General features: G+C 36.0%; 1 protein-coding gene across 2 annotated transcripts in view; it reads left to right on the top strand.

Annotated features, from left to right (window-relative positions):
* LOC136025830 (uncharacterized) overlaps positions 1-27805 on the top strand; it is a 113715-nt gene that overhangs the window by 8237 nt on the left and 77673 nt on the right. For both annotated transcript variants that reach the window (XM_065701829.1, XM_065701828.1), the window contains exon 2: positions 7593-7711. In XM_065701829.1, coding sequence (XP_065557901.1) covers positions 7600-7711 — 112 coding nt within the window. In that variant the 5' untranslated portion in view covers positions 7593-7599. The remainder of the gene's footprint in view (positions 1-7592; positions 7712-27805) is intronic.

The raw sequence follows: 27805 nt of genomic DNA, 5'->3' as shown, positions 1-27805 counted from the left end.
TCGCCGGTTTTATGTAAGCTTATGGAATTGCTAGTTATAGATCATATTGCTTTTCAATGTTCTACCCCCGATAATCAGTTCGGATTTAAAAAAGGTGTTGGTCGCGAGCACGTCCATTATATTCTTGCTAATATATTAATAGAAGCTGATGAACTGAATGAATCCCTTATTCTAGCGAGTCACGATGTTAGACGTGCTTTTGATTCTGGGATACATCCCCAGTTATTAGTGTCTGCTCATAAACGTGGTGTGGACCGATCGGTTATTTTGCCTTTTCGGGATATGTATAAGAAGCTTCGAGTCCAAGTTAAAGTCCCGTCTCCTAACGGGCCGATTGTATTACCAAATGCTATTCCGGTTAGAAAGGGCATTAGGCAGGGTGCAATTTCGTCACCCCGGTTGTATAATAATAGTGTTCTCGAGGCCCAAAAGTTAGTGCAAATGAGCTGCATTTTCCGAGGTTTGGATGTAACATTACTTAATTACGCAGATGATATTTTTAATTTAAGTAGATGTTTGTCTCGTATTGAAGAAAATTTTCAGATTCTAGATGATGCTTATAGAGAGATAGGCCTATCTTTTAATGCAAGTAAAAGCGAGATTGTTGCTTTCAATAGGAGAAATGCAGATTGTATAGATCTTGCTGTCAAATTTGGTGCTCAAGAGGTTCCACTGTCTGACTCCATAATGTACTTAGGAATGCCTATAGGTCATAACATGGCATCTACACGTGCTCGCCAAATAGGTAATTTCGCAGAAAAGGCACGTAAGGCTTACGGGGCGCTATCTTCAACTAAAGCGAAATATAATCGACAAATTCGAGCTAGGCTATATAATGCACTGGTGATCCCACACTTTCTGGCTTTATCACCGTTTTGGCATATATTTAGTGTTAGTGATAAAAGAAACCTTCGATCACTTTTTTACAAATATGCAAAGTTTCTTTTAAATACCCCACCGTGGGTTAAAAATTCCAAGATGTCTGCAAGGTTCGGTATCACAGATCCGATTGCTGCTGTGACGAAACGTCGTTCTGAATTTTTGGGGTCGCTTGGGCCTAGTAGTCTGGCAATTGCAATTCGTCCTTAGTGAGTTTTTGTAATAATGTTTTTATTTATTGGCGGTGTATCGTAACGTTTGTTTTTGTTTGTGCAGTTAAGTGTTTGTTTTTTTTTTTTTTTTGTTTTTTTTTCTTTTCTTCTTTGTACTCCATTCGTGCCATTTGTGGTTTTGTATCGAGTGGGTGAATAAAATTATCTATCTATCTATATATATATATATATATATATATCTATATATATAAAAATAAGTTGTCTGTGTGTGGATCTGTGGATCAGGTGACGTCATGTTTGTTCGCAAATGACGTCTGAATTATTTCACACTAATACCAAAGAAGAAAAAAACTAAAAAAGGTAAAAACTACAAAAAAACTAAAAAGAAAAAAAAACTAAAAAAACTAAAAAACTAAAAAAAAGCTAAAAAAAGGTAAAAATCTAATAACTAAAAAAAAAACTGAAAAAAATAAAAAAAGGCAAAAACTACAAAAAAAATAAAAACTAATAAAAAAAACTAAAAAAGCTAAAAAACTAAAAAAACTAAAAAAAACTAAAAAAAGGTAAAAAACTAAAAAAAACTAAAAACTAAAAAAGAAAAAAACTAAAAAAAAAGGAAAAAACTGAAAAATAAAAGAGAAAAAGAAAACTAAAAAAATATGAATAAATATATATAAAAATAAGTTGTTTGTGGGTTATGTCTGTCTGTCTGTCTGTCGAGTGACGTCGTGTTTGTCCGCATATGACGTCTGAATTATTTCACACTAATACAAAAGAAGAAAAAAAACTAAAAAAGGTAAAAACTACAAAAAAAACTAAAAAGAAAAAAAACTAAAAAAGCTAAAAAACTAAAAAAAACTAAAAAAAGGTAAAAAACTAAAAACTAAAAAAGACTGAAAAAACTAAAAAAAGGCAAAAACTAAAAAAAAAACTAAAAACTAATAAAAAAACTAAAAAAGCTAAAAAACTAAAAAAACTAAAAAAACTAAAAAAAGGTAAAAAACAAAAAAGAACTAAAAACTAAAAAAGAAAAAACTAAAAAAAAGGAAAAAACTGAAAAATAAGAGAAAAAGAAAACTAAAAAAATATTAATAAATATAAAAAATATAAATATAAATATAATATAAATTAGCAATCAACAAAGCACCGAGACATAAATGACGACCGGGACACAGGGAGTATAAATGACGACCAGGACATAAGTAAAAAAAAAAAACTAAAAAAACTAAAAAAATGGTAAAAACTACAAAAAAACCAAAAACTAATAAAAAAACTAAAAAATCTAAAAATCTAAATAAACTAAAAAAGAAAAAAAAGAAAAAAGGAAAAAAATAAAGGAGAAAAACAAAACTAAAAAACGAATGTATATACAGACCGGGACACCGGGATACAAATGACGACCGGGACACAGGGAATATAAATGACGACCGGGACACAGGGACACAACTACAATGGGGACGCCGGGGGGCACAGGGGGATATAAATGACGACCGGGACACCGGGACACAAGGAATATAAATGACGCCCGGGACACTCAAAGAGAAATCACAGACTGGAACACCGGGACACAAATGACGACCGGGACACAGGGAATATAAATGACGACCGGGACACAGGGACATAACTACAAAGGGGACGCCGGGGTGCACAGGGGGATATATAAATGACGATGGCGACTCAGGGAATGGTCGATTAGCAATCACCATCAACAAAGCTCAAGGGCAATCATTAGAATCATGAGGTATAGATCTGAATACGGATTGTTTTCCCATGGACCATTATATGTTGCATGTTCAAGAGTCGGTAAACCTGACAATCTATTTATATGCACAGACAATGGGACAGCAAAGAATGTTGTATATTCGCAAGTTTTACGTAGTTAAAAACATATATATATATATATATATATATATATATATATATATATATATATATATATATATATATATATATATCTATATTCACAGGTGGGACATAGGGACACAACTACAATGGCGCGTAACTAATATGGCGCGTAACGACTTACGCGCGCGGGGGGGCTTGGGGGGCGCGAAGCGCCCCCACCAACTAGGTGTTGGGGTGGCGCGAAGCGCCACCCAAACAGCTAGTATATATGTATATATATATATATATATATATAAACATATAAACAGCACAGTATTCTGTGCACACACAGTATATAAACATATAAACAGCACAGTATAAACATATAAACAGCACATATATATATATATATATATATATATATATATATATATATATATATATATATATATATATATATATATATATATATATATATATATATATATATATATATATATATATATATATATATATATATATATATATATATATATATATATATATATATATAAACATATAAACATATAAACAGCACAGTATTCTGTGCACACACAGTATATAAACATATAAACAGCACAGCATAAACATATGAACAGCATATATATATATATATATATATAAACAGCACAGTATTCTGTCGAAAGTTCTTGATAATGAAGAGACATGTTGTGGGTTATAATACCCACTTTTTTATTTTTGTATTGAACAGTGACAAATGTTCTGGAATATATATATATATATATATATATATATATATATATATATATATATATATATATATATATATATATATATATATATATGTATATCATTAGTCATTATATATAATTATATATCATATATACACAATCTCATAAGTCATAATGCATATCTCATATATATATATATATATATATATATATATATATATATATATATATATATATATATATATATATATATATATATATATATATATATATATATATATATATATGTAGTTATAGGGGAGAGTGGGGTAACTTGAACCAAATTTCAGTTTTTTTTTTTAAGGAAAACCAACAGAACTTTCAGCAAATTTTTTTTTTTACATCAAAAGATGGCTTTTTTTTATCGGGCTACCTCTGAGTGATTTTTTCTGTTTCGTGGGCTAATGCTAAATAATGCACCATTGATTTTATGAGACTATATTTTTTGGTTCAAGCTACCCCACCCCCTGGTTACCATGAACTACCCCATGGGGCATGATAAACCAGTATGATTTATCTTTAATCATAATTATCTTTATTTTTCTTTATCTTTAATTATTTTATATATTATATAATTTTCTATATAAATATTTTCCTATATAAATAAATTCCATGAGGTGTATTCGTGGCTCTTCTCTGGCGGGAGCCTAGAACTCATTAGAATTGCTTGTACACAAAAGAAAGAATAGTTTTTTTTTTTTAGAATTTGTGAGCTTATCAATTACAAATCCAAGGTTAATATTGCAAATAAATTTCAATATGCTATGTTTACATTTCGCAATTATTGGATACTTGATTATGGATTATTATTTTTATTATATTGTAATATTATTATATTATATATTATATAATGATATATTATATAAATAACTGGATTATGTTTATTTCTTTAAATCTTTCATTTGTTGTCTGCCAATCTATGGGATAGGAGAAACTATACCCCTTCAAACAACTTACCATCGTTACCAACGTTACCATCTCTAATTTAAGAAGCCAATGTTAGACACCATTCAGTGCATGATTTTTCAGAGATTTTTTAGAGAATGGCCCTTACTGATTTAATCAGAATCATTGATTGAGATTGCAGTGCGACTGCTCTAAATGAAAGCAAACTTAAGTATATTTTCCATATATTGTCTTAATCAAACAGTTCGTGGTAACAACTGTTGTAAGGAGCAACTCGGCTCAATAGTAACCAAAACTCTAAAAAACAGAATTTTGATACCACTAGTTACATTCAAAGAATCTTATTTTAATGCTGCTTTAAATATATAAGTTTCATCAAGTTTAGGCTTACCCATCAAAAGTTACGAGTATGAGAAAATTTGCCTTATTTTAGAAAATAGGGGGAAACACCCCCTAAAAGTCATAGAATATTAACGAAAATCATACCATCAGATTCAGCGTATCAGAGAACCCTACCGTACAAGCTCCAAGTTCCTATCTACAAAAATTTGAACTTTTGTATTTTTTTGCCAGAAGACAAATCACAGATGCCTGTTTCTTTTTTTTGTTGTTGTTTTTTTTTTGTTTTTTTTCCAGGGGTGATCGTATTGACCCAGTGGCCCTAGAATTTTGCGAGAGGGCTCATTCGAACGGAAATGAAAAGTTATAGTGACCAAAAAAATTGGAGGGCACCTAGGCCCCTTCCCATGCTCATTTTTTCCCAAAGTCATCGGATCAAAATTCTGAGATAACCATTTTATTCAGCATAGTCGAATAATCTTAAGAATTATGTCTTTGGGGACGACTTACTCCCCCACAGTCCCCATGGGAGGGGCTGCAAGTTACAAACTTTGACCAGTGTTTGCATATAGCAATGGTTATTGGGAAGTGTAGAGACATTTTCAGAGGGATTTTTGGTTGGGAAGAGAAGTTGAGAAGAGGGGGTTATGTGGGGTAAACTTTCCATGGAGGAATTTGTCATGTGGGAAGAAGATTTCCATGAAGGGGGCACAGCATTTTCTAGCATTATTTAAAAAAAAACAATGAAAAAATAGATATGAAAAAGATTTTTCAACTGAAACTAAGGAGTAGCATTAAAACTTGAAACGAACAGAAAATATTACGCATATAAGGACTTCACCTTGTCCTTTTACCTCACTCTTTACGCTAAAGTATTTTTAGTAATTTCAACTATTTATTCTACGTCCTTTGTGACTCAGGAGAAAAAATTTAAGCTTTAGTGTAAAGAGCGAGTTATTGACGAGTGGGCGAATCCACTCAAATACGTAATAAAAACATACGAATATAGAAGTTTGTTACGTAAGCTAATTCGTAAGTTACGTTTATCTTTTACTAATGATAACGTTCGTAAAAATTAAAAGCTCTAGTCGCCTTTTTAAGTACCCAAAATATTGGAGGGCAACTGGGCCTCCTCCCCCCTCCTTTTTTATCAAAATCTTTCGTTCAAAACTATGAGAAAGCCATTTAGCCAAATAAATAAATATGCAAATTTTGCTTTACGTTATTTAACTGTGGAGAGCCGAAATCGAAACATTGATTAACTAAAAAACGTTCAGAAATTAAATATAAAGAACAAATTTTTTTAACTGAAAGTAAGGAGCGACATTAAAACTTAAAACAAGCAGAAATTACCCCGTACATGCAAGGGGCTGTTCCCTCTTCAGCGCCCTGCTCTTTACGCTAAAGTTTTTACTGATTTAAAAAGTAGAGTTGAGAGAAAGAGTCAAACCTCAGCGTAAAAACCGGGGCGTTATTCTCGTAAATAGCTCTCGAGCTATTTACTAAAGCTCCAGAGGATCCTCTACCCCTGACAAAATTTTCATTCTTGGATTAATAAATACGAAGTGCATGAGTCATCAAACACCTTTGGTCCACATTTTCACAGATTATGAACAAGCCTTTGATTAAGCAGATAGAAGAGCTTTAGTAAAGGTCTTATCCATGTATGGTATACCAGATAAATAAATTAAAGTGATTAGTGCTATTTACGAGAATAACTTACGAGAATTAAAATTCGTAAAAATTAAAAGTTCTAGTCGCCTTTTTAAGTACCCAAAAAATTGGAGGGCAACTGGGCCTCCTCCCCCCTCCTTTTTTATCAAAATCTTTCGCTCAAAACTATGAGAAAGCCATTTAGCCAAATAAATAAATATGCAAATTTTGCTTTACATTATTTATCTGTGGAGAGCCGAAATCAAAACATGGATTAACTAAAAAACGTTCAGAAATTAAATATAAAGAACAAATTTTTTTTAACTGAAAGTAAGGAGCGACATTAAAACTTAAAACAAGCAGAAATTACCCCGTATATGAAAAGGGCTGTTCCCTCTTCAGCGCCCTGCTCTTTACGCTAAAGTTTTTACTGATTTAAAAAGTAGAGTTGAAAGAAAGAGTCAAACCTCAGCGTAAAAAGCGGGGCGTTGAAGAGGGAACAGCCCCTTTCATATACGGGGTAATTTTTGGTCGTTTAGTTTATGTAATCTTTTCACTACGAAATTTTCAGAAACCAATATCATCTGCCATGCGGGTCTGTAGCAATATTACACAGTCTAAAGCCTAGAACACACATAGCTTTTTTTGGCACCAATTTCCTTCTCTTTGGAATGAAAAGTCCAAATGTTGGAATATTACCTGGAGTAAAATTATGTGTGCGGTTACAAGACCGTAGACTATCTTTAAACGGAAACATAATTTTATTTCAGGTAATATTCCAACATTTAAAAATTCCTTTTTATGTCTGTCATCTCACTGGATTCACCTCTAGTCTTCTCAGTAAATCTTAAGTTTCAGAACTCATAGGTTTGAACCAAGATCTAAGAATATACTTTAATGTTTAATCGTTAATACTTTACTTTAATAATATAAGTACTATATAATACTTAAAGTATTTACTACTTTAATACTATACTTTAATATCTTAGAATATATTCTTAAACTTTAATATTTTCTTTATAGACCGTAATTTTTCTGTTTATTTCAGGCTTGCTATGCCAAAAAACGTAAAACAGAAAACTGTTTCGGCTCTTGAAGATGTGACCTTGACGACCAATGAGAAGATACTTAAAGAGTGTCATGTGTTGTACACACACCCTGACAATGGTAAGTGTGTTCACAATAAGCTGTGAGCCATTTTTAACTAATGATATTTTTCAGAATGTAGTAGGATCGTAACTTAATGAAGCACCCTGTATTACTTTCTGGGGAGGGGAGGCTGATATGGTTTGGCCAATTACTGCACAGTTTTACGTCTTGACTCGCCCCCTCTGGCCATTCTTGTAAGGTGCCTTACATTTCCGTTCATCGAAGAGCAAATCTAGTCACCCTTAAGGAAAGGCGAGCACAAATTTCCTTGTGTTTTGCCCACAATGCCGTGTGTAGCCCTCGTACTACTTCTCTTTTCCCTAGTGAACATTTATCCCCCCCCCCCCCCGAACTCGCCCCCACGTTCTGTTTCAAGAAAAATACCCTTTCTTGCCCCAATAAGAGTTTCTACTGAAAGATATAGAAGAACGCTCATCCCTCACACAGTTGAAATTTTAAATAAGTACCTCAGAATTAGAAATTGCCTCTGAATTACAAGCAGGTGGACGCCTAGTATGGTATTTAAGTTGGAACTTATCTTTGGCTACTGAACTAGCTTTTTTTCAATGCTGCTTTTGATGCTCCGATTTCCCTCTCTGATTAGTCTCGAAGGAGAGCATTTTAGATTTTGTATTTCGCCCTTAGTCTTGTGTTTGCAATAACTAGATCAAGCTGTTCAGTTTAAAACTTCCAAGAACCTTCGTCTTGAACATGACTTGGCATATGACCGTAAGTATTGTAAGTAAATCAAAGCAGATAATGTGGCGATGCAGATCTTGGGCCTTGAGAACTTGAACAACACTGTCAAAGCTGATCCTCAACGCTGTCAAACTCCCTAACCTGGAGGCCCATTTAGTCATTTACAGATTCTTAAGCTTCATTGTCAATTCAGCGCTCTCAACTGCTCGTTTGTAAGCAATGACTCGTTTTAATCGACACATAAAGAAGACATACAGTTCCTTTGAGATTTCAAACATTTTTCGGACTATGGAGGTGTTGCTGCAGGCGTTTTCAACAATCGGATTCTTTCTATGAGTCTTGAATTGAAATTTGGGGTACTTGTCTTCCCAGTTTGACTCATATGTGCCATTAGACATCCTCTTGAATACCAGACATACTGCTTGCATAACTGTAGCTTTGAAACAGAAGCACTGCTTCGCTTACGCCTTCCTTTTCTATGACTTTTAGACTTTTTGGCAGTAATGCACAGCCAGTTTGATTCTTTTGGCTGCTTATGTGGCTTGCGGGTTGCAAACAAACTTCCCAACAACTAATATCCATTTAGACTTGTTGTTTTTGTGAAAATTGGCATTTGTTCTGTTCACGATAGTCGTTTCCAATTGTATTCATGAGCCCCAACCCTTTGTTTTTACTCGGTTCGTTCTTAAACTTGACATATATAATTCCTTTCATTAATCTATTCTTTTGCACTTGAGATCAATCATCCAACTCGCGCAATTTTCTAATTTTGAAACTGACATGTGCGTCATTTGGATGGGTGTCGCTCTCTTTACTACCCACAGCTCTTAATATACTAACTGCTTAACCTATCGTAAAGTGTGACTGCTACCTTGCCGTCTTGCAAATAAATGGTACTAGTTGCTACTGAATGATGTTTGTGCCCATTTTTTCCAGTCAGTACAACCGCTGCATTTACTGACCAAGATCAGAATTTTGGAAGATGTCATGTTACGTTTTTCATGTTCTTTATTTAACCAAATAAAAAATTGTGGTGCCATCCGTAAAAGCAGATTACAAGCAGATTAAACAGCTGCATTTAGTGGACAAAGATTGAGATTTTGGTAGATGTATTGTCATTATTATCATGTTATTTATTTAACCGAATGGAAAATTGTGATTCCGTCCTCAAAATTATTGTACAAGTCGGTACAACCGCTACATTTACCGACTGAGATCGAGGTTTCGTTACATGTCGTGTCAGTACTATCACGTTCTTTGTTTAATCCAATGAAAATTTTGGCACTGTCCGTCAAGTCACGAAACGAGTCGCTAAAACCGCTGCATTTATTGACCTAGATTGAGATCCCAGTAGATGTCATGTCAGTATTTTCTTGATCTTTAACCGAATGGAAAATTTTGGCATCATCTATAAAATCACTGCGCAGGTCGGTAAAAGCGCTGCATTTACCGACTGAGATCGAGATTTTGTTACAGGTCGTGTCAGTATTATCACGTTCTTTATTTAATCCAATGAAAATTTTGGCACTGTCCATCAAGTCACGACACGAGTCGGTAAAACCGCTGCATTTACCGACCTAGATTGAGATTCCATTAGATGTCACGTCAGTATTTTCTTGATCTTTAACCGAATAGAAAATTTTGGTGTCATCTATAAAATCACTGCGCAGGTCGGTAAAACCACTGCATTTATCGAGATTCCAGTAGGTGTCTTGTCAGTATTTTTTTTTTTTTTCAACCGAATGGAAAATTTTGGCGTCATCCGTGATATCACTGCACAGGTCGGTAAAACGGTTGCATTTCCCGACCGAGATTGAGATTTCGGTATATGTCATATCAGTATTTTCATGTTCTTTGTTAACCGAATGGAAAACTCTGAAAGCATCCATACAATCACTGCAAGAGTCGATAAAACCGCTGGATTTTTCCGATTAAGGTCGAGATTCCCGTGTTAGCACATTCATGTCCTTTAGCTAACCGAATGGAAAATTGTGGCACCATCCTTAAAATCAGGGTATGAATTGGTAAAACAGCTGTATTTACCGACAGAGATTGAGCTCTTGGTAGATGTCATGTCATTATTTTTTATGTTATTATTTAACCGAATGGAAAATTGTCATGTCGTCTGCAAAATCACTGCACGATTCGGTAAAACCGCTACATTTACTGACTGAGATCGAAGTTTCTTTACAAGTCATATTAGTATTTTCAGGTTTTTTATTTAACCAAATTAAAAATTTTGGGATTGCCCGTCAAGTCACGACAAGAATCGGTAAAACTGCTGCATTTACTGACCTAGATTGAGATTCCAGTAGATGTCCTGTCAGTATTTTCATGATCTTTAACCGAATGGAAAATTGTGGCGTCATCCGAAGAATCACTGCACGAGTGGGTAAAACCGCAACATTAACCGACCAAGATTGAGATTTCAGTATATGTCATATCAGTATTTTCATATTCCTTATTAACGGAATGGAAAGTTGTGGCATCATTCGTAAAATCACTGCACGAATCGGTAAAACCGCTTCATTTACCGACGGAGATTGAGATTTCGATAGATGTCATTTCAGTATTGTCGTGTTCTTTATTTATAAAACCGGTGGATTTACCGACCGAGATTGAGATTCAGGTAAAATCTCATGACACTCTGAAATAGTGAATCTTCTGCTGTCGAAAATGGGTTCGCATGACTCACAGATGGTTTCGCCAGCACACTTATGAAGCACGGGGAATTCAAAAATGTCAGCATGTGATTTCTTTGTACCCTGCCCAAAAACAAGAGATTTGTCCTTGCTCTTGCCCCTGCTGAGGTAAACTGGAAATCTTCATCTTTTGTACAGGAGAGCTATACTGCTTTACTGCTGTCCTCTTTTTTTTCGTAGATTCATCCCTATTTTGAGCTGTTTTATTCTCTTTTTTTTACAGAAGAGACACTGAGAAAATGGAAGACAGCTTAACAGATTAAAAAAAAGCTTTCAGCACACAATTACACCTGTGCCTCACAAATCCGCCATACTTTAGCTTAATAAGGGTTTCTTCGTTTGAACTAGACTTCAATAAACTTTAATTTATGAGATCTACAAAGGTTTCTGTATGTGGTGCCATTTAGTAAAGGTGTAGAAAAGCGGCTCTTCAGGAGGAGGCATGCTAGAACAGAGAGACACTTTTCATTGGTATAGTTTTGTTTGAGTTTTTACTTATCATCGGTAGCCGCCACTCTAACGGTTTCATAGACACTTGGGAGTCATTAGTAGCGAGCGAAGTCGCTAGATGAACTTCAGAAAGGGTTCATCACATTGGAAAACTTTAATGCCCGTTTTAACATTAAAAATTAATTGGACGGACCCCCCCCCCAACACATTCCCGCTTACTGCACTCCTCTCGTTCATCCGATTGTAAATTTGAGAGAGCTATTTTCTTCTGCAAAATGTAAGGTCCAATGACTGCCACTATGGAGGTAACCCAATCACCTATATCCGTTGGGCTCCAGGTCCGGACAAGTAGCATAAATAGTTGATAAAAGGTTATTCAAAATGGGACGAAACAAGTAAATATGATTCATTTACAATTGCTGTACATTCCAATTGTGAACAAAACTTAAAAAAAAAAGGAACGTAAAATTAGCAATCAAAAAAACGAAAAACAGAAAAACTAAAATCTTTCATTGCTATAGTTTTGTTTGCGTTTTTACATATCATCTGCAGCCGCCCCTCTAACGGTTTCATATAGCCCTAAGCTATATGAAAACTAACGTAACAATTGATAAAAGCTGATTCAAAAGAAGATAAAATGGGACAAAACAAGGAAATGTGATTCATTTACAATTGCTGTACATTCCAATTGTGAACAAAACTTAAAAAAAGGAACGTAAAATTAGCAATCAAAAAACAGAAAAACTAAAATCTTTCATTGCTATAGTTTTGTTTGCGTTTTTACATATCATCTGCAGCCGCCCCTCTAACGGTTTCATATAGCCCTAAGCTATATGAAAACTAACGTAACAATTGATAAAAGCTGATTCAAAAGAAGATAAAATGGGACAAAACAAGGAAATGTGATTCATTTACAATTGCTGTACATTCCAATTGTGAAGAAAACTAAAAAAAAGGAACGTAAAATTAGCAATCAAAAAACAGAAAAACAGAAAAACTAAAATCTTTCATTGCTATAGTTTTGTTTGCGTTTTTACATATCATCTGCAGCCGCCCCTCTAACGGTTTCATATGCCCTAAGCTATATGAAAACTAACGTAACAATTGATAAAAGCTGATTCAAAAGAAGATAAAATGGGACAAAACAAGGAAATGTGATTCATTTACAATTGCTGTACATTCCAATTGTGAACAAAACTAAAAAAAAGGAACGTAAAATTAGCAATCAAAAAACAGAAAAACAGAAAAACTAAAATCTTTCATTGCTATAGTTTTGTTTGCGTTTTTACATATCATCTGCAGCCGCCCCTCTAACGGTTTCATATAGCCCTAAGCTATATGAAAACTAACGTAACAATTGATAAAAGCTGATTCAAAAGAAGATAAAATGGGACAAAACAAGGAAATATGATTCATTTACAATTGCTGTACATTCCAATTGTGAACAAAACTTAAAAAAAAGGAACGTAAAATTAGCAATCAAAAAACAGAAAAACTAAAATCTTTCATTGCTATAGTTTTGTTTGCGTTTTTACATATCATCTGCAGCCGCCCCTCTAACGGTTTCATATAGCCCTAAGCTATATGAAAACTAACGTAACAATTGATAAAAGCTGATTCAAAAGAAGATAAAATGGGACAAAACAAGGAAATGTGATTCATTTACAATTGCTGTACATTCCAATTGTGAACAAAACTTAAAAAAAAGGAACGTAAAATTAGCAATCAAAAAACAGAAAAACAGAAAAACTAAAATCTTTCATTGCTAGTTTTGTTAGCGTTTTTACATATCATCTGCAGCCGCCCCTCTAACGGTTTCATATAGCCCTAAGCCATATGAAAAATAACGTAACAATTGATAAAAGCTGATTCTTGTTTTGGGACAAAACAAGGAAATGTGATTCATTTACAATTGCTGTACATTCCAATTGTCAACAAAATTTAAAAAAAAGGAACGTAAAATTAGCAATCAAAAAACAGAAAAACACAAAAACTAAAATCTTTCATTGCTATAGTTTTGTTTGCGTTTTTACATATCATCTGCAGCCGCCCCTCTAACGGTTTCATATAGCCCTAAGCTATATGAAAACTAACGTAACAATTGATAAAAGCTGATTCAAAAGAAGATAAAATGGGACAAAACAAGGAAATATGATTCATTTACAATTGCTGTACATTCCAATTGTAAACAAAACTTAAAAAAAAGGAACGTAAAATTAGCAATCAAAAAACAGAAAAACTAAAATCTTTCATTGCTATAGTTTTGTTTGCGTTTTTACATATCATCTGCAGCCGCCCCTCTAACGGTTTCTTATAGCCCTAAGCTATATGAGAACTAACGTAACAATTGATTATTTTATAAGAGCTTCCGAAAAGTAGATACCAGTTTTTACCAGTTTGGACTTTGTCTTGTATATTTTGTAAGACAAGTCTTGACTTGTAATTTTGACAAAAACCGGAAGAACTTTTTCCAAACTATTTTGTGATTGCGATGTATTGTTCATTCTGAACCGGTAAGTGCTATGTCATTCTTCGATACATTGACACCCATATTTTGGCTGAACACACCAAGCAGGGAAGTTTTCAGTCTCACTCCTGGTTTCTGCTTCATTCCCTGGAACACAAGACTGTCAAGCAGAGCATTCTGGTCGTATCCATCCAGCTTTAGTTCAAGTCTTTCAATTTGCTATTCCAGGTATTCGATTTCAGTCCTAAGACTTTTAAGTGACTGTTGGATATTCGGAAACTTCGGGTTTATAGCATCATAAATTTCGCTTGTTATTGTTTGACTAGCCTCTCTAAGGGCGTCTCCGTTGTTCTACGTTCTGTCTAAGAACGCTTTTCTTCTAGCATATGTTGATCTTAAGAGTCACTACTCTATACCTTTACTATTCATTTTTTCAAATATGACAACCTTAGAGTAAACGACAGAAATTCAATCCTAGGGCTGAAAAACCTTATCTCGAAGGAACTTTGAGAGCGAGACATTCCTTCAACCAACCTCATTGGTTTTGCTTCGGATAACTCAAGGGTAATGCTTGGCAAGCAAGCAGTTTTGGCTTCGCATATGCTATGGTTTGCTATTTTCGGATTATTTCCCATTCATTTGCTCCGTGTTCGGTCGCTGCGTGCATTGTCCTAGGTTTTGAAGTTGCTCAGTTTGCTCATGATGTTTACAGTTTTGTTGTATACAGCCCCAAAAGAAAGCATGAATTTGCTTGGGGTCCGGAAATTCGTCGAAGCTGCCGGACACTATTCTCCATCCATCTAAGACACGCTGAATGGAGTAAGGAGTCAAGAGGCTGCTGGAACAGTGGAACGACCTGAAAATTTATTTCCAGAGTATGCTCGTTGGCAATATTCTCACTGCAACGAGTGTCCATGAGAGACATGGAATTTCTAAACTTCGGCTGCATTATCTCTTTGTGGGATATATATTACCGACAGTGAACTGTCTAAACCTCGAAATCCAGAGCGAAAGCGTTAGAGTTTACATGATTCTTAAGAAAGTGGAGCCCTATATGAAATTATGCAGTGTTTTGTCAATGAGAAAGTTGTGAACAAAATGACCCCTTTAAGACTAGTGTGCGGCCTCCCAATAATTTCAGATCATATGAAAACACCTACATTGGACTAGAATTTCAGGGACTCAGTGATGCAGTTAGTAAAGAAACTTATTTCAATCGGAAGTTAACTCCGTCAAAAATAATCATGCCACATCTTATCAGAGTTTTTGCACAGAAATCATCAGAAGGGTCAATTCTGGTGACGAGCTTTTGGTTCAGCTGGAGTGCGTTGATCCTAAGGTAGCGGTGGGTGATCGAATTCAGAGCCTGGTGGGAATTTGAGCTATCCGCGATTCACTGAGTGATTAGAGTTATCAGCGATTCACTTGGCGATTTGATAAAAAAAGAGCTAGGAGCATTTTTGTGCGAGCTTGACCAGTACATTTCGTTGGTGACAACCCCGTGGTCAGTGCGCTTCTAAGCTTCGTGCAGATTTTTATGTGTGCCAAATTCCTCTGCAGCAGCGGAAAGACAATTTTGCTTCTGAAGTTGAATAAAGCACTATTGAGAAACAACTTGGGTCCAGAGATGTTGTCGGCACTCATGAGAGTGAATCAATATGTCCCAACCCAACGTGATTTGGATATCCCTTATTCTTTGATTAGGCCTGCCCGACACTGGAACGTAAAAATGAAGGGGGATCGAAAAATTTGTTTTTTATTAGTCTGTGGTGAATTTTATTTTTATTTTTTTTTCTTGGTCTTCAGTTTTTCAGTGTTTAGGTTAGTCTTTACTAACTAGTCTCTTTTATTGTTTTTTGAAGTTCATATAGAACTATTATCGATGTATATTGGAATTAAATAAAAAAAACAAGTTTTTTCAACTGAAAGTAAGGAGCGACATTAAAACTTAAAACGAACAGAAATTACTCCGTATATGAAAGGGGCTTTTCCTCCTCGACAACCCGCTCCTTACGCTAAAGTTTTTTATTGTTTTAAAAAGTAGAGTTGCAGGAAAGAATCAAACTTTAGCGCAAATTTCTGTAATTTCTGTTCATTTTAAGTTTTAATGTCGCTCCTTACTTTCATTTCAAAAAACTTGTTTTTTTTATTTAATTTGTGAAAGTTTTTGAAGTAATGCATGTCTGATTTTGGCTCTCCGTACATAAATTATTAAAATGAAATTTGCATATTAATTCTTTTTTTGGCTAAATGGCTTTCTCTTAGTTTTGATCAGACGATTTTGAGAAATAAGGGGTGTGGAAGGAGGCCTAGTTGCCCTCCAATTTTTTGGTTACTTAAAAAGGCAACTAGATCTTTTAATTTTTAACGAACGTTTTTATTAGTAAACAAAATACGCAACTTAAGAATTAACTTACGTAACAAACTTTTATATTCTTATATTTTTGATTATATATATGAGAGGGTTGATCCCCTCGTTAATACCTTGCTCTTCACACTAAATCTTGTTTTGTCCCAATTCTTTAAGAATGACCCCTGAATCAGAAAGGCCGTAGAATTAATAGTTGAAATTACTTAAATTTTTTTAGCATAAAGAGCGAAGTATTTATCTCCTCCTAAATACCTCTCTCTTTATGCTAAAGTATTTTTAGAACCCCTCATATGCGTATTAATCTCTGTTTGTTTTAAGTTTTAATGCTTCTCCTTACTTTCAATTGAAAAAAACTTTTTCATGTTTATATTTTCATTGTTTTTTTTTTATAGTAATGCTAGAAAGTCCTGCGCCCTTTTCATTGAATTTTTCTTCCCCCATGAAATATTCCTCCAAGGAAAGATCCTCCCATATAGCCCCCTCCCCTGAACCCCACACCCAAACCAAAAAAATCCCCTTGATAACGTCGGTACACTTCCCATTAACTATTACTGTGTGTAAACATTGGTCAAAGTTTGTAACTTGCAGCCCCTCCCCCAGGGACTGTGGGGGGTAAGTCATCCCCAAAGACATAGTTATTATGGTTTGCGACTATGCGGAACAAAACGGCTATCTCAAAATTTTGATCCGTTGACTTTGGGAAAAAACGAGCGTGGGAGGGGGCCTAGGTGCCCTTCAATTTTTTGGTCACTTAAAAAGGGAACTAGAACTTTTTATTTCCGTTAGAATGAGCCCTCTTGCAACACTCTAGGACCACTTGGTCGATACGATGACCCCTGGGAAAAAAAAACAACAAAAAAACAAACAAATAAACACGCACCCGTGATTTGTCTTCTGGCCAAAAAAAACGAAATTCCACATTTTTGTAGATTGGACCTTGAAATTTTTTCTATAGGGTTCTCTGATACTCTGAATGCGATGGTGCGATTTTCGTTAAGATCTTGTGACTTTTAGGGGGTGTTACCCCCTATTTTCCAAAATAAGGCAAATTTTCTCAGGCTCTTTTTCAGTAACTTTTTATGACAAAGACTAAATTTGATGAAACGTATATATTTAAAATCAGCATAAAAATCCGATTCTTTTGATATTTCTTTTAGCATCGAAATTCCGTTTTTTAGAGTGTCGTTTACTATTGAGCCGGGTCGCTCCTTACTACAGTTCGTTACCACGAACTGTTTGATTCCCATATTCGGTTAAGTTTCACTCTAATGTTTATGGGAATATTCCAACCCGCTTGGAAGTGCTTCAAGGTGGTGTTCTTTCACCGTATCTTTTCAGTATTTGTATCGCAGTGTGTTATACAAAATTATGCCCTTTCTTTTTTGTAATTTGGTAAATGTCTTTGTATTGCATATGCGGATGATATACTTCTAGATCTAGCCTCTCGAATTCCGTATCATCTATTTCAAAATATTTCAAAACTGTTGGTCTGTCATTGAATATTGATAAGTGTGAGCGACTAGTCTTTAATGCAAAGTCTATGCCCATTTGAAATCCGCGTTCTAACTTCTCCATCCATTGTGTCTCTGCGGTGGTCAAGCATTCATATTTATTGGAATCTACTAGCTTTTAGGATCAATATTGTACGGCATATTAAAGAAAACTAAAAGCGGGTTATGGTAAAATAGTAGCTAATCGTGGTTATTATTATCGAAAAGCGCTTGCATTGCTATACACTAGTTTTTGCGACCATTCAATACTTTTCCTATCTGGTATTTCACCTATCCTGAAAAAAAGACAAGATCTGGCTGAATTGTGTATATTATATTTCCGCTATTGCAAGTTTCTGTTTCATCTACCCCGGTCTTATAGGAAAAAGAAAATAATTCTGTATTTCGGGGCTTCTGACATTATTACACCTTTGCGGAAGTTAGGCTCAAAACTGGAAAAGGATTATATATTTTCTCTGGGCCCCTTCCACCTCTTAGTTCGTTTATTTTCCCATTAGTTTTCACCTGTTTTCGCTTTATAGTTGTGTTATCTCTTAGCAATTCTTTCGTTAGTTGAGTTATGGTTGTGGTATATATGTTTTATCGCTCGTATAGTTGCGTTATTTTCAAATTATACTCCATAATAGAGAGGCTCCGAACACCCAGCATTGTATATTAAGCTCTGAATTTGACGTTTTTTTCTAACGTGACCAGAATCGTCCTGCGCCCTGCGCCCTTTTCATTGAATTTTTCTTCCTCCATGACCTATTTCTCCATGGAAAGATCCTCCCACATAGCCCCCTCCCCTCAATCCTACCCCCAAAACCAAAAATATCCCCCTGAAAACGTCTGTACACTTCCCAATAACCATTATTATATGTAAACACTGGTCGAAGTTTGTAACTTGCAGCCCCTCCCCCAGGGACTGTGGGGGAGTAAGTCATCCCCAAAGACATAGTTATAATTGTTTGCGCCTATGCTGAACAAAATGGCTATCTCAAAATTTTGATTTGTTGACTTTGGGGAAAAAATGAGCGTGGGAGGGGGCCTAGATGCCCTCCAATTTTTTTGGTCACTTAAAAAGGGCACTAGAACTTTTCCTTTCCGTTAGAATGAGCCCTCTTGCAACATTCTAGGACCACTTGGTCGATACGATGACCCCTGGGGAAAAGAAAAAAAAAACAAAAAAACAAACAAACAAACAAATAAACACGCACCCGTGATTTGTCTTCTGGCAAAAAATGCAAAATTCCACATTTTTGTAGATAGGAGCTTGAAATTTCTACAGTAGGGTTGTCTGATACGCTGAATCTGATGGTGTCATTTTCGTTAAGATCCTACGAGGGATCTTTTAGGGGGTGTTTCCCCCTATTTTCCTAAATAAGGCAAATTTTCGCAGGCTCGTAACTTTTGATAGGTAAGACTAAATTTGGTGAAACTTGTATATTTAAAATCAGCATTAAAATGCGATTCTTTTGATGTAGCTATTGATATCAAAATTCATTTTTTTAGAGTTTTGGTTACTATTGAGCCGGATCGCTCCTTACTACAGTTCGTTACCACGAACTGTTTGATTCGAGAACTAGCTGCATTCTTTTTCATCGTTTAAATTTTCCGGTCGTTTACTTTGTAACGACTATAAAGAATTCATTTTCTTAGTTTAGCTCAAATTCTCCAAGATAAAACCGAGTGGAAAAAGGCCTTACAGCGGTTCGATAAATCTCGAGCGGATTTGCTATTCCGATCTAGAGAAAAAGATATAAACGGCAAACGTCGAAGTTAAATTGAGCTCCGAACTCAGCTTATCGTTCAGCGAAATTGACAGACCAACAAAAAAAAAGAAACGAAGGGTTTATAAGAAAGAAAAAAACTTAGTTAGCTCCCGAAAGTGGAAAAACGCCATAGGTAGTGAGTAGGTGCGTAATTTCCTGTGGGCATAGGGGCAACTGCCTCTCCCATACCTTGATTTGCCCCCCCTCCCCAGTGCCCGGTTTGCTCCCCAGCTAAAATTTAGTCTCTTCCAAAAGCTTGTCAAAACTAAGATAAACCGGCATAATTCAAGTATCAACAGAAACAGATCAGTTTTTTTAGCACAAAATTTACCTTGATAGTACTATAAAGTACCTTTATAGTACTTTTATAGTACCTTATTTGTCCCAATGGCTTATTTTTTAGTTTTTACAGTCATTCTCACTTGATTTTGAAAAATTGGCTCCAACTCTACCCCTCCCCCAGGATTTCGACAAAATTTCGCCACTGGTAGTGAGAAGGGCCTTAGCAACCGGCAATGAGGAGGCCAAGTAGAACCGTTTCTTATGGTTCAATGGCTAACTGGCTACACTTGGCTCACACAGATGTGGTACCAAAAAGATGAGCGTGTTTCAGTTTTCTAAAGTCATGTTTTCTGGTCAAATTTGAGTTCGCATCGACTACGACGCCGGATCTGTTGAAAACTTCCATGCACCCGGTATCCCACAGGGCGCAGCATCTTGCATCATCTGGGAAATAAATCACGTCATCGGTAAAACCTGCGTTTTTACTTAACGTGACTTATTCGCCGAAAGGTGCCGATGCGAAGCGTCGTCAGCGGCACATTTTTGTTCCCTTTGGCAATTGATAAGGTCTGCTTGATGGCTGCGGTATTTTTGAAGCTTCTTGTATAATTACTTTTGACGAAAGGTACCCTAGGTTCTATCTTTACTTAACGTGACTTATTCGCCGAAAGGTGCCGATGCGAAGCGTCGTCAGCGGCACATTTTTGTTCCCTTTGGCAATTAATGGTCCCTTTTGTTCCCTTTGGTCAACTTGATGGCTGCGGTATTTTTGAAGCTTCTTGTATAATTACTTTTGACGAAAGGTACCCTAGGTTCTATCTTTACTTAACGTGACTTATTCGCCGAAAGGTGCCGATGCGAAGCGTCGTCAGCGGCACATTTTTGTTCCCTTTGGCAATTGATAAGGTCTGCTTGATGGCTGCGGTATTTTGAAGCTTCTTGTATAATTACTTTTGACGAAAGGTACCCTAGGTTCTATCTTTACTTAACGTGACTTATTCGCCGAAAGGTGCCGATGCGAAGCGTCGTCAGCGGCACATTTTTGTTCCCTTTGGCAATTGATAAGGTCTGCTTGATGGCTGAGGTATTTTTGAAGCTTCTTGTATAATTTCTTTTGACGAAAGGTACCCTAAGTTCTATCTTTACTTAACGTGACTTATTCGCCGAAAGGTGCCGATGCGAAGCGTCGTCAGCGGCACATTTTTGTTCCCTTTGGCAATTAATAAGGTCTGCTTGATGGCTGCGGTATTTTTGAAGCTTCTTGTATAATTTCTTTTGACGAAAGGTACCCTAGGTTCTGTCTTTACTTAACGTGACTTATTCGCCGAAAGGTGCCGATGCGAAGCGTCGTCGGCGGCACATTTTTGTTCCCTTTGGCAATTAATAAGGTCTGCTTGATTTTGCGGTATTTTTGAAGCTTCTTGTATAATTATTTTTGACGAAAGGTACTCTAGGTTCTATCTAGAACCGAGCTCATAGGTGTACACTGCAGAGGGAGGGGTTCTGGGGCTAATCCATCTCCTTACAGCTACTTGGTGATGGGGGAATGGTCTCATGGGCTCGAAATAATCCTCAGAAATCTGCTTTTAGTTCCCTTCATCAGGGTTAAAAGTAACACACAGACACACAGGGCTTCCAGAAAAATTGAAACCTGGCTCTTATGAATAACCCCTTGGAATAAACCTGTGTACTAGTATGGCGGAAAGAGCTGGACGCCCTAGACTAAGTACATACATGGAGCTATGTGAGGGGTTTGCCCCACTTCTCCTATATTATCCCATTTTATCTCAGTAATTACCTCGTAAATTTCTAAATTTTCATGAAATTTGTTTGTATTTTACTGTTGTCTGATTCCCTTTTTCCTTCCCCCTTCAAATAAGTTCCTTTGTCTCTATTTCGACACCCAAAAAAGTCCCAAAGCCCTTATGTGTGAACTTAATGGCCATTTCCCCAGTTTCGAAGGGCTATTATTCTTAGGCAAACATGAGTCACTGTCAGAAAAATTGGGAACTTGATCTAAATCGTGTTTGAAAGGGGGCGTATGTTTTCTACTCCAAATGGTTTTGCGTCTGTGTCACGATTGATGGAAACATATGGCAAAGAAAAGAGTGGTGTGGGTTTTATTGTCTTAACTGAAGGCTCAGATAAGACCCTTTTGTGATGTCTTTTTTCTAAAAAAAATTTCTTGGGGCGATGAAGTGTTTGTGTGTTTGGTATAAATGTGATTGATTAAGTCTTTCCTTAGAACATTGTAAGTTGCTTTTGTATATCGTTTTTCTGTGATTGTTAAGGCAGCTTAATTATCTATGATATAGTAGGAAACATTGGTGAATTATTTTTCGTTCTTTTATTGATTGGCCATTCCAAACTAAAATATATTCCAAACATAAGCTGAATAAAATGTTTATTAGGGAGCAGAGGAGAATGCAATATTACCCTGCAAAAAATTCAAAATTAGTAAAATTAAAATAAATATAAAAATAAAAAATGAAAAGAATTCATAAATTCCCAGCCCCTCCCCTAATGATCTCATATAGCCTGGGTTATATGAATTGTTGTATTTATACATTCCTAACATTCAATGGTATAGATATAAATAATGGTCTACTACTAGAATTGATAATAGTTAAAGTCATGGCAAGACATAAAAAGAAGAATGTAAAAGAACAAGTTGTATAAAAATAAAAATACAAAAATAAGTATTTTGTTTGTAAGCTAGTTTTGTGCTTATTTGGTTTTTTCGGTTGATAAAGGTCGTATGTGAGGCCAAAATACTCGGATTTTTTTTTAATTATTTAAAGTTTGTTGTTTTTGCCCAGTGTCTTATTTAAAATATTACGCCCCTTTTTTCTAGATTTTCTTATATTTAAATTTGCTAGGCTATATAAAACAAACTGTAAAAAACTGAACAATCTTAATTTTAAAATACGCAGCATGTTTAAATAAACCATCATTTTTTTTTATTATTATCCTCATTTTTAGCTAAGTTAACACTGTATTTTCTTTATCCAATATTCAGTCATCTCACTCAGGCTAAACTAAATATCTCTGAGTCCACGACAATAACCGATTTTACAACAGATTAAATGAAAAGAAAGTTCTTTCAACTGAAAGTAAGGAGAACATTAAAACTTAAAACGAACATGAATCATTGCGTATATCAGGGGAATTGCTCCCTCCTCAATTCCTGGCTCTTTATGTTGAAGTTTTTTTTTGGAACTTTTGAAAAAGCTTATTATTCCATTTAAAAGGCCCTTGCGTTTCAAGAGTCATTTTAAGGAACTGGAATAAAAGGTCATACTTTAGCATAAAGAGTGAGGTATTAAGGAGGGGGTAAACCCCCCTTGCGTACGTAACGATTTCCGTTCGTTTTAATGTTGATCCTAACCTTCAGTTGAAAAAAACTTGTTTTTTTTTTAATTTAATATCGAACAGAACTGGGACACGATTGTTATCGTGTTTGCTTACTTGGGGATTTTTTTCTGGTTGGTCTTGTGATATGCTTCATCAACATTGCATCCTTGAAGGGAAAGGGCTATTTTCACTCAAGCGCTGGATACCCATTCAATTTTTTTTCTCGTTAGAGTCAAATATCATATATAGTATATAGTTAAGTAATATGATATAGATATAAATATGATATAGTATAAGCTTGATACAAATAAAACTTGGTGATCGTATAGAAGTCATGGTCGCCAATTTACGAAAATGTATGGGGAGTGAGAATTTTCTTTCCAGTTTTTGAATGACGATACAAGATTTTTGTAAATATAACAAATTTTTCCAGACAAAAAGGGGTGGAAGTTTCTTTTTTAGATTTTTCGACTTCAAAAGCCCCAAATTTGCGCCCCCTAGTGAAGACATTTAAATTATCTGGGACCCATTGGCAAAGGACCTGTTTTAGAAAATTTTGCATTCTTAAGATCAAACAGTTCGTGGTAACGAACTGTAAATAAAGAGCGACTCGGCTTAATAGTAACCGAAACTCTAAAAAACGGAATTTTAATATCAACACATGCGTCAAGTTTAGTGCTACCCATCAAAAGTTACGAGCCTGAGAAAATTTGCCTGATTGTTGAAATAGGGGTAAACACCACCTAAAACTAAAGGAATCTTAATGAAAATCACGCCATCAGATTCAATGTACCAGAGAACCCTACTGTAGAAGTTTCAAGCTACTATCTACAAAATGTGGAATTTTGCAATTTTCGCCAGAAGACAAATCATGGATGCGTTTGTTTTCTTTGTTTTCTTTTCCCCGGGGGTGATTGTATCAAAATAATGGTCCTAGAAGATTGGAAGAGGGAGCATTTGAACGGAAATTAAGTTATAGTGCCCTTTTTAAGTGGTCAAAAGATTAGAGGGCAACTGGGCTCCCTCCCACGCCTATTTTTTCATCAAAATTTTGAGATAGCCATTTTGTTCAGTATAATTGAAAGATGAAATAATTATGTCTTTAGGTGTAAAATGATCACCCACAGTCCGGGGGAGAGGCCTGTAAGTTATGAAATCCACCCATTGTTTACGTATAATATCTGTTATTGGGAAACACGCACTTTTTTGGAGGGGGGTTGTGCTTGTGGTGGATATAGGGAGAATCTTCCTTGGGGAGGGAGTTTCTGGGTGCTGAATATTCCAGGGGAAATGTTACGCTGGGGGGGGGGAATTTGACTGAGTTATTGACGAAATTATTTGTAATTGTACCATATTCTCTTTGCCAAATTTTAAATGTGGAGATGTTCCGAGGGAATTATCCAGGGGCTTTTTCCCGCGTGTTTTGATTTCCGGGAAGTAATTTCCACGGAAAAGGGCATTTCTGGAGCCCCCTTATTTTGAATGGATTATTCAAACGAAAGAATGCTTAGGAAATTTTTTGAGGCTGAATCGCCCGCAAGCAATTTTACAGGGAGGGGCGATTCTCGGCGAGGATGGAACTGTCTGGAGGGAATTTGACGGGAAGGGTGCATTTTATGTTGAATGGAATTTCCACGGAGGAGTTTTCCATGAGGGGGAGTGGTATATTTCATAGAGGGTGAGTAAGATTTACCGGTATTATTTGAAAAACGAACAGAAATCATTCCATATATGAAGGGTTGCCCCCTCCTAAATACCTTGCTCTTTACGCTAAAGTTTGACTGTTTGTCCCCACTTTTTAAGAGTGTCTACTGAAGCACGGGGACCGTTTACTTGGAATAGGAAGCTTTGTTAAAATTGCTAACAGCTTTAGTGTAAAGAGCAAGGTATTGAGGAGGGTGCAACCCTTCATATACAGATAAGCTTTTTACAAACTCACTGACATTTCAGCGTAAAGAGCGAGATACTGAGGAGGGGGCAACTCCCTCATATAGCCTACGTAATAACAACCAAAAGAAAAATCTGAGAAAATTGCGGTTCAAACAGTTCGTGGTAACGAACTGTAAGTAAGGAGCGACCCGGCTCAATAGTAACTGAAAACGCTTTTAAAAGAATTTTGATACCAATAGATCCATTGAAAGGATTGATTTTTGATGCTGATTAAAATATATAAATTTCATTAAGTTTTGTCTTACCCATCAAAGGTTACGAGCCTGAGAAAATTTTTAGATTTTCGAAAAAAGGGGGAAACACTCTCTAAAAGTCAAGTAATCTTAATGAAAATCACACCATCAGATTCAGCGTATCAGAGAATTGTTTTGTGTAGGTTTCAAGCTCCTATCTGCAAAAATATAGAATTTTGTATTTTTCGGCAGAAGAAAGATCACGTATGCGTGTTTATTTGTTTTTTTTTTTGCTTTGTTTTTTTTTTATCCAGGGGTGATTGCATCAACCCACGGATCCTAGAATATCAGAAGAGAGCTCATTCGAACGGAAATTAAAATTCCTAGCGCCATTTTTAAGTGACCAAAAAAATTGGAGGGCAACTAGGCCATCTCCCCGCCACTTTTTTCCCCCAAAAGGGTCCGATCACAATTTTGAAATAGCCATTTTGTTCATCATAGTTGAAAAGGCCCTATAACTGTGCCTTTGGGTATAACATTACCACCTCCCCCCACGGCCCCAGGGGAGAGGTCTTTAAGTTATAAAATTTGCTCATTGTTCACGCATTGTATTTGTTATTGGGATACATGCATACATTTTCGTGTGGGGGGGGCAAATTTTCTGCTGGCTGTTTTTCCATGGGGAGGGAAGTTTCCAGGGAGTGAATTTGTCCTGTGAAATTACTAACTGCGGGAATTTGCCAGGATTCTAATACAAAATCAATCCTTTTAACATGTCTTGATTTCTCTTTTGCGTCTCCATTTTGCGCGCGGAATGGTAAGAGTAATTGTCCGGGATAAATTTTCACCGGGATTGAATTGTCTAGAGGATATTTCCATGGTGAGAGTTTTTTTTCGTGGAGGTGGGGTTGGATTTCTTGGCATTATCTAAAAGATGATCAGAAATTAAATAAAAAAGTTTTTTTCTACTGAAAGTAAGGAGCGACATTGAAACTTAAAACGAACAGAAATTATTCTGCATTTGAAAGGGGCTGTCCCCTCATCAACACCTCGCTCTTTACGCTTAAGTTTGACTCTTTATCACAACCCTACCTTTTAAACAATAAAAAACTTTAGAAACTTAAACGTTATAAAGTTGGCATGGTATAGATCGAGGATGCACTCATTTTTTGCCACCTGGTGTACATATCATTCGTTACGTACACGACAAAGATCCGCCACGCTTGTCAAGGTCTCTGTTACGCTCGGCACGTATTACCTAGTGTACGTGATTTCTGAAAGTGAAACCCCTCCTACGGTTTAAATTCATGGAATTTTGTGATAACAAAACTTTCAGCTGGGCTGTTAGGATCGATCTAATCAGGAAATTTGGAGAAAATAACAGTTTCCCATATTCAGGAAGGGCGCACACATTTGTGCCCTCATGAGGGTTACATGGGCATCTACTCAAAGATATCTTTTCGGAAACAAAAAGTATACTGTTGACAATCCCCACTCGAAGATTGATTCTGAGGCCCACTCTCTTCCAACTCTACGGAAAATTTGTGACCTAAAAATGTGTCTTTTTTCGTTCTCGGCTTCCCGTCCCCTCATAGGGTGTAAGACCAGAGTTCAGCTATGCTGGAATTTATGGATTCCACCAGTAGCAGAAAATCTTCCCCAGACGTGGGGGAGGAGCTCAAAATTGGGAAAAATGTATTCTGAAGTCTCTATATTTTAGTTTCATTGGAGGATGCCTTACTCGGGACCAAGGGTGCACTCTGGATTTTTTTTTGGGGGGGGGGACTTTCATGAACGCATCAAAAATTTGTCTATATGTGTTTTGTTGTTTTTACGGGTTGGGCAAAAATTTTGGGAGGAGAGTCAAACCCTGTAACCCCCCTCCCCCATTTGGATTCGGCCTTACTTGGGGCGAATCTTAGGGGAAGATCTAAGTCCCATTCACGCTGGTATAGAACCCAGTGCTTCGTTTCAAGTTAAAGGTGCACTTTAGCTATTTAATAGAATTAATTGACAAAACAGCATTCTTACTTTATGTCATTAACCTCACTTCAATTAGTATTATTATACAGTCGTTTTGAACTTGATTTAAGATTTAAAATGGTTTGTTTTAGCCATAGTAGTTATAGTTTTCACAATACATCCATTTTTTATCTATTTGGTCCACCGTCTTAAAGGAGATACAAAGAAAATCCATCTGCTACTAACAACTTATTTCAGCACCAATTCGCCTAAGGTCAACACAGCCCACACACCTCTCCTTAATCCCATTATGAACAAAGTTTCGCTCCTTAACCCCTCTCTTGAATTTCCAATGTTCTTTAACTCCACTCTTATGACCTCCCACACTGTAGGGGCGGGAAATTTGCTTTTTATTGTCCCTAGATGGAACCACAGGCACG

This window comes from Artemia franciscana, chromosome 4 (assembly GCF_032884065.1).
Source record: "Artemia franciscana chromosome 4, ASM3288406v1, whole genome shotgun sequence".
Classification (NCBI taxonomy): domain Eukaryota; kingdom Metazoa; phylum Arthropoda; class Branchiopoda; order Anostraca; family Artemiidae; genus Artemia; species Artemia franciscana.
Note: the sequence above shows the minus strand (reverse complement) of the source record. Positions and strands in the feature narration are given on the sequence as shown.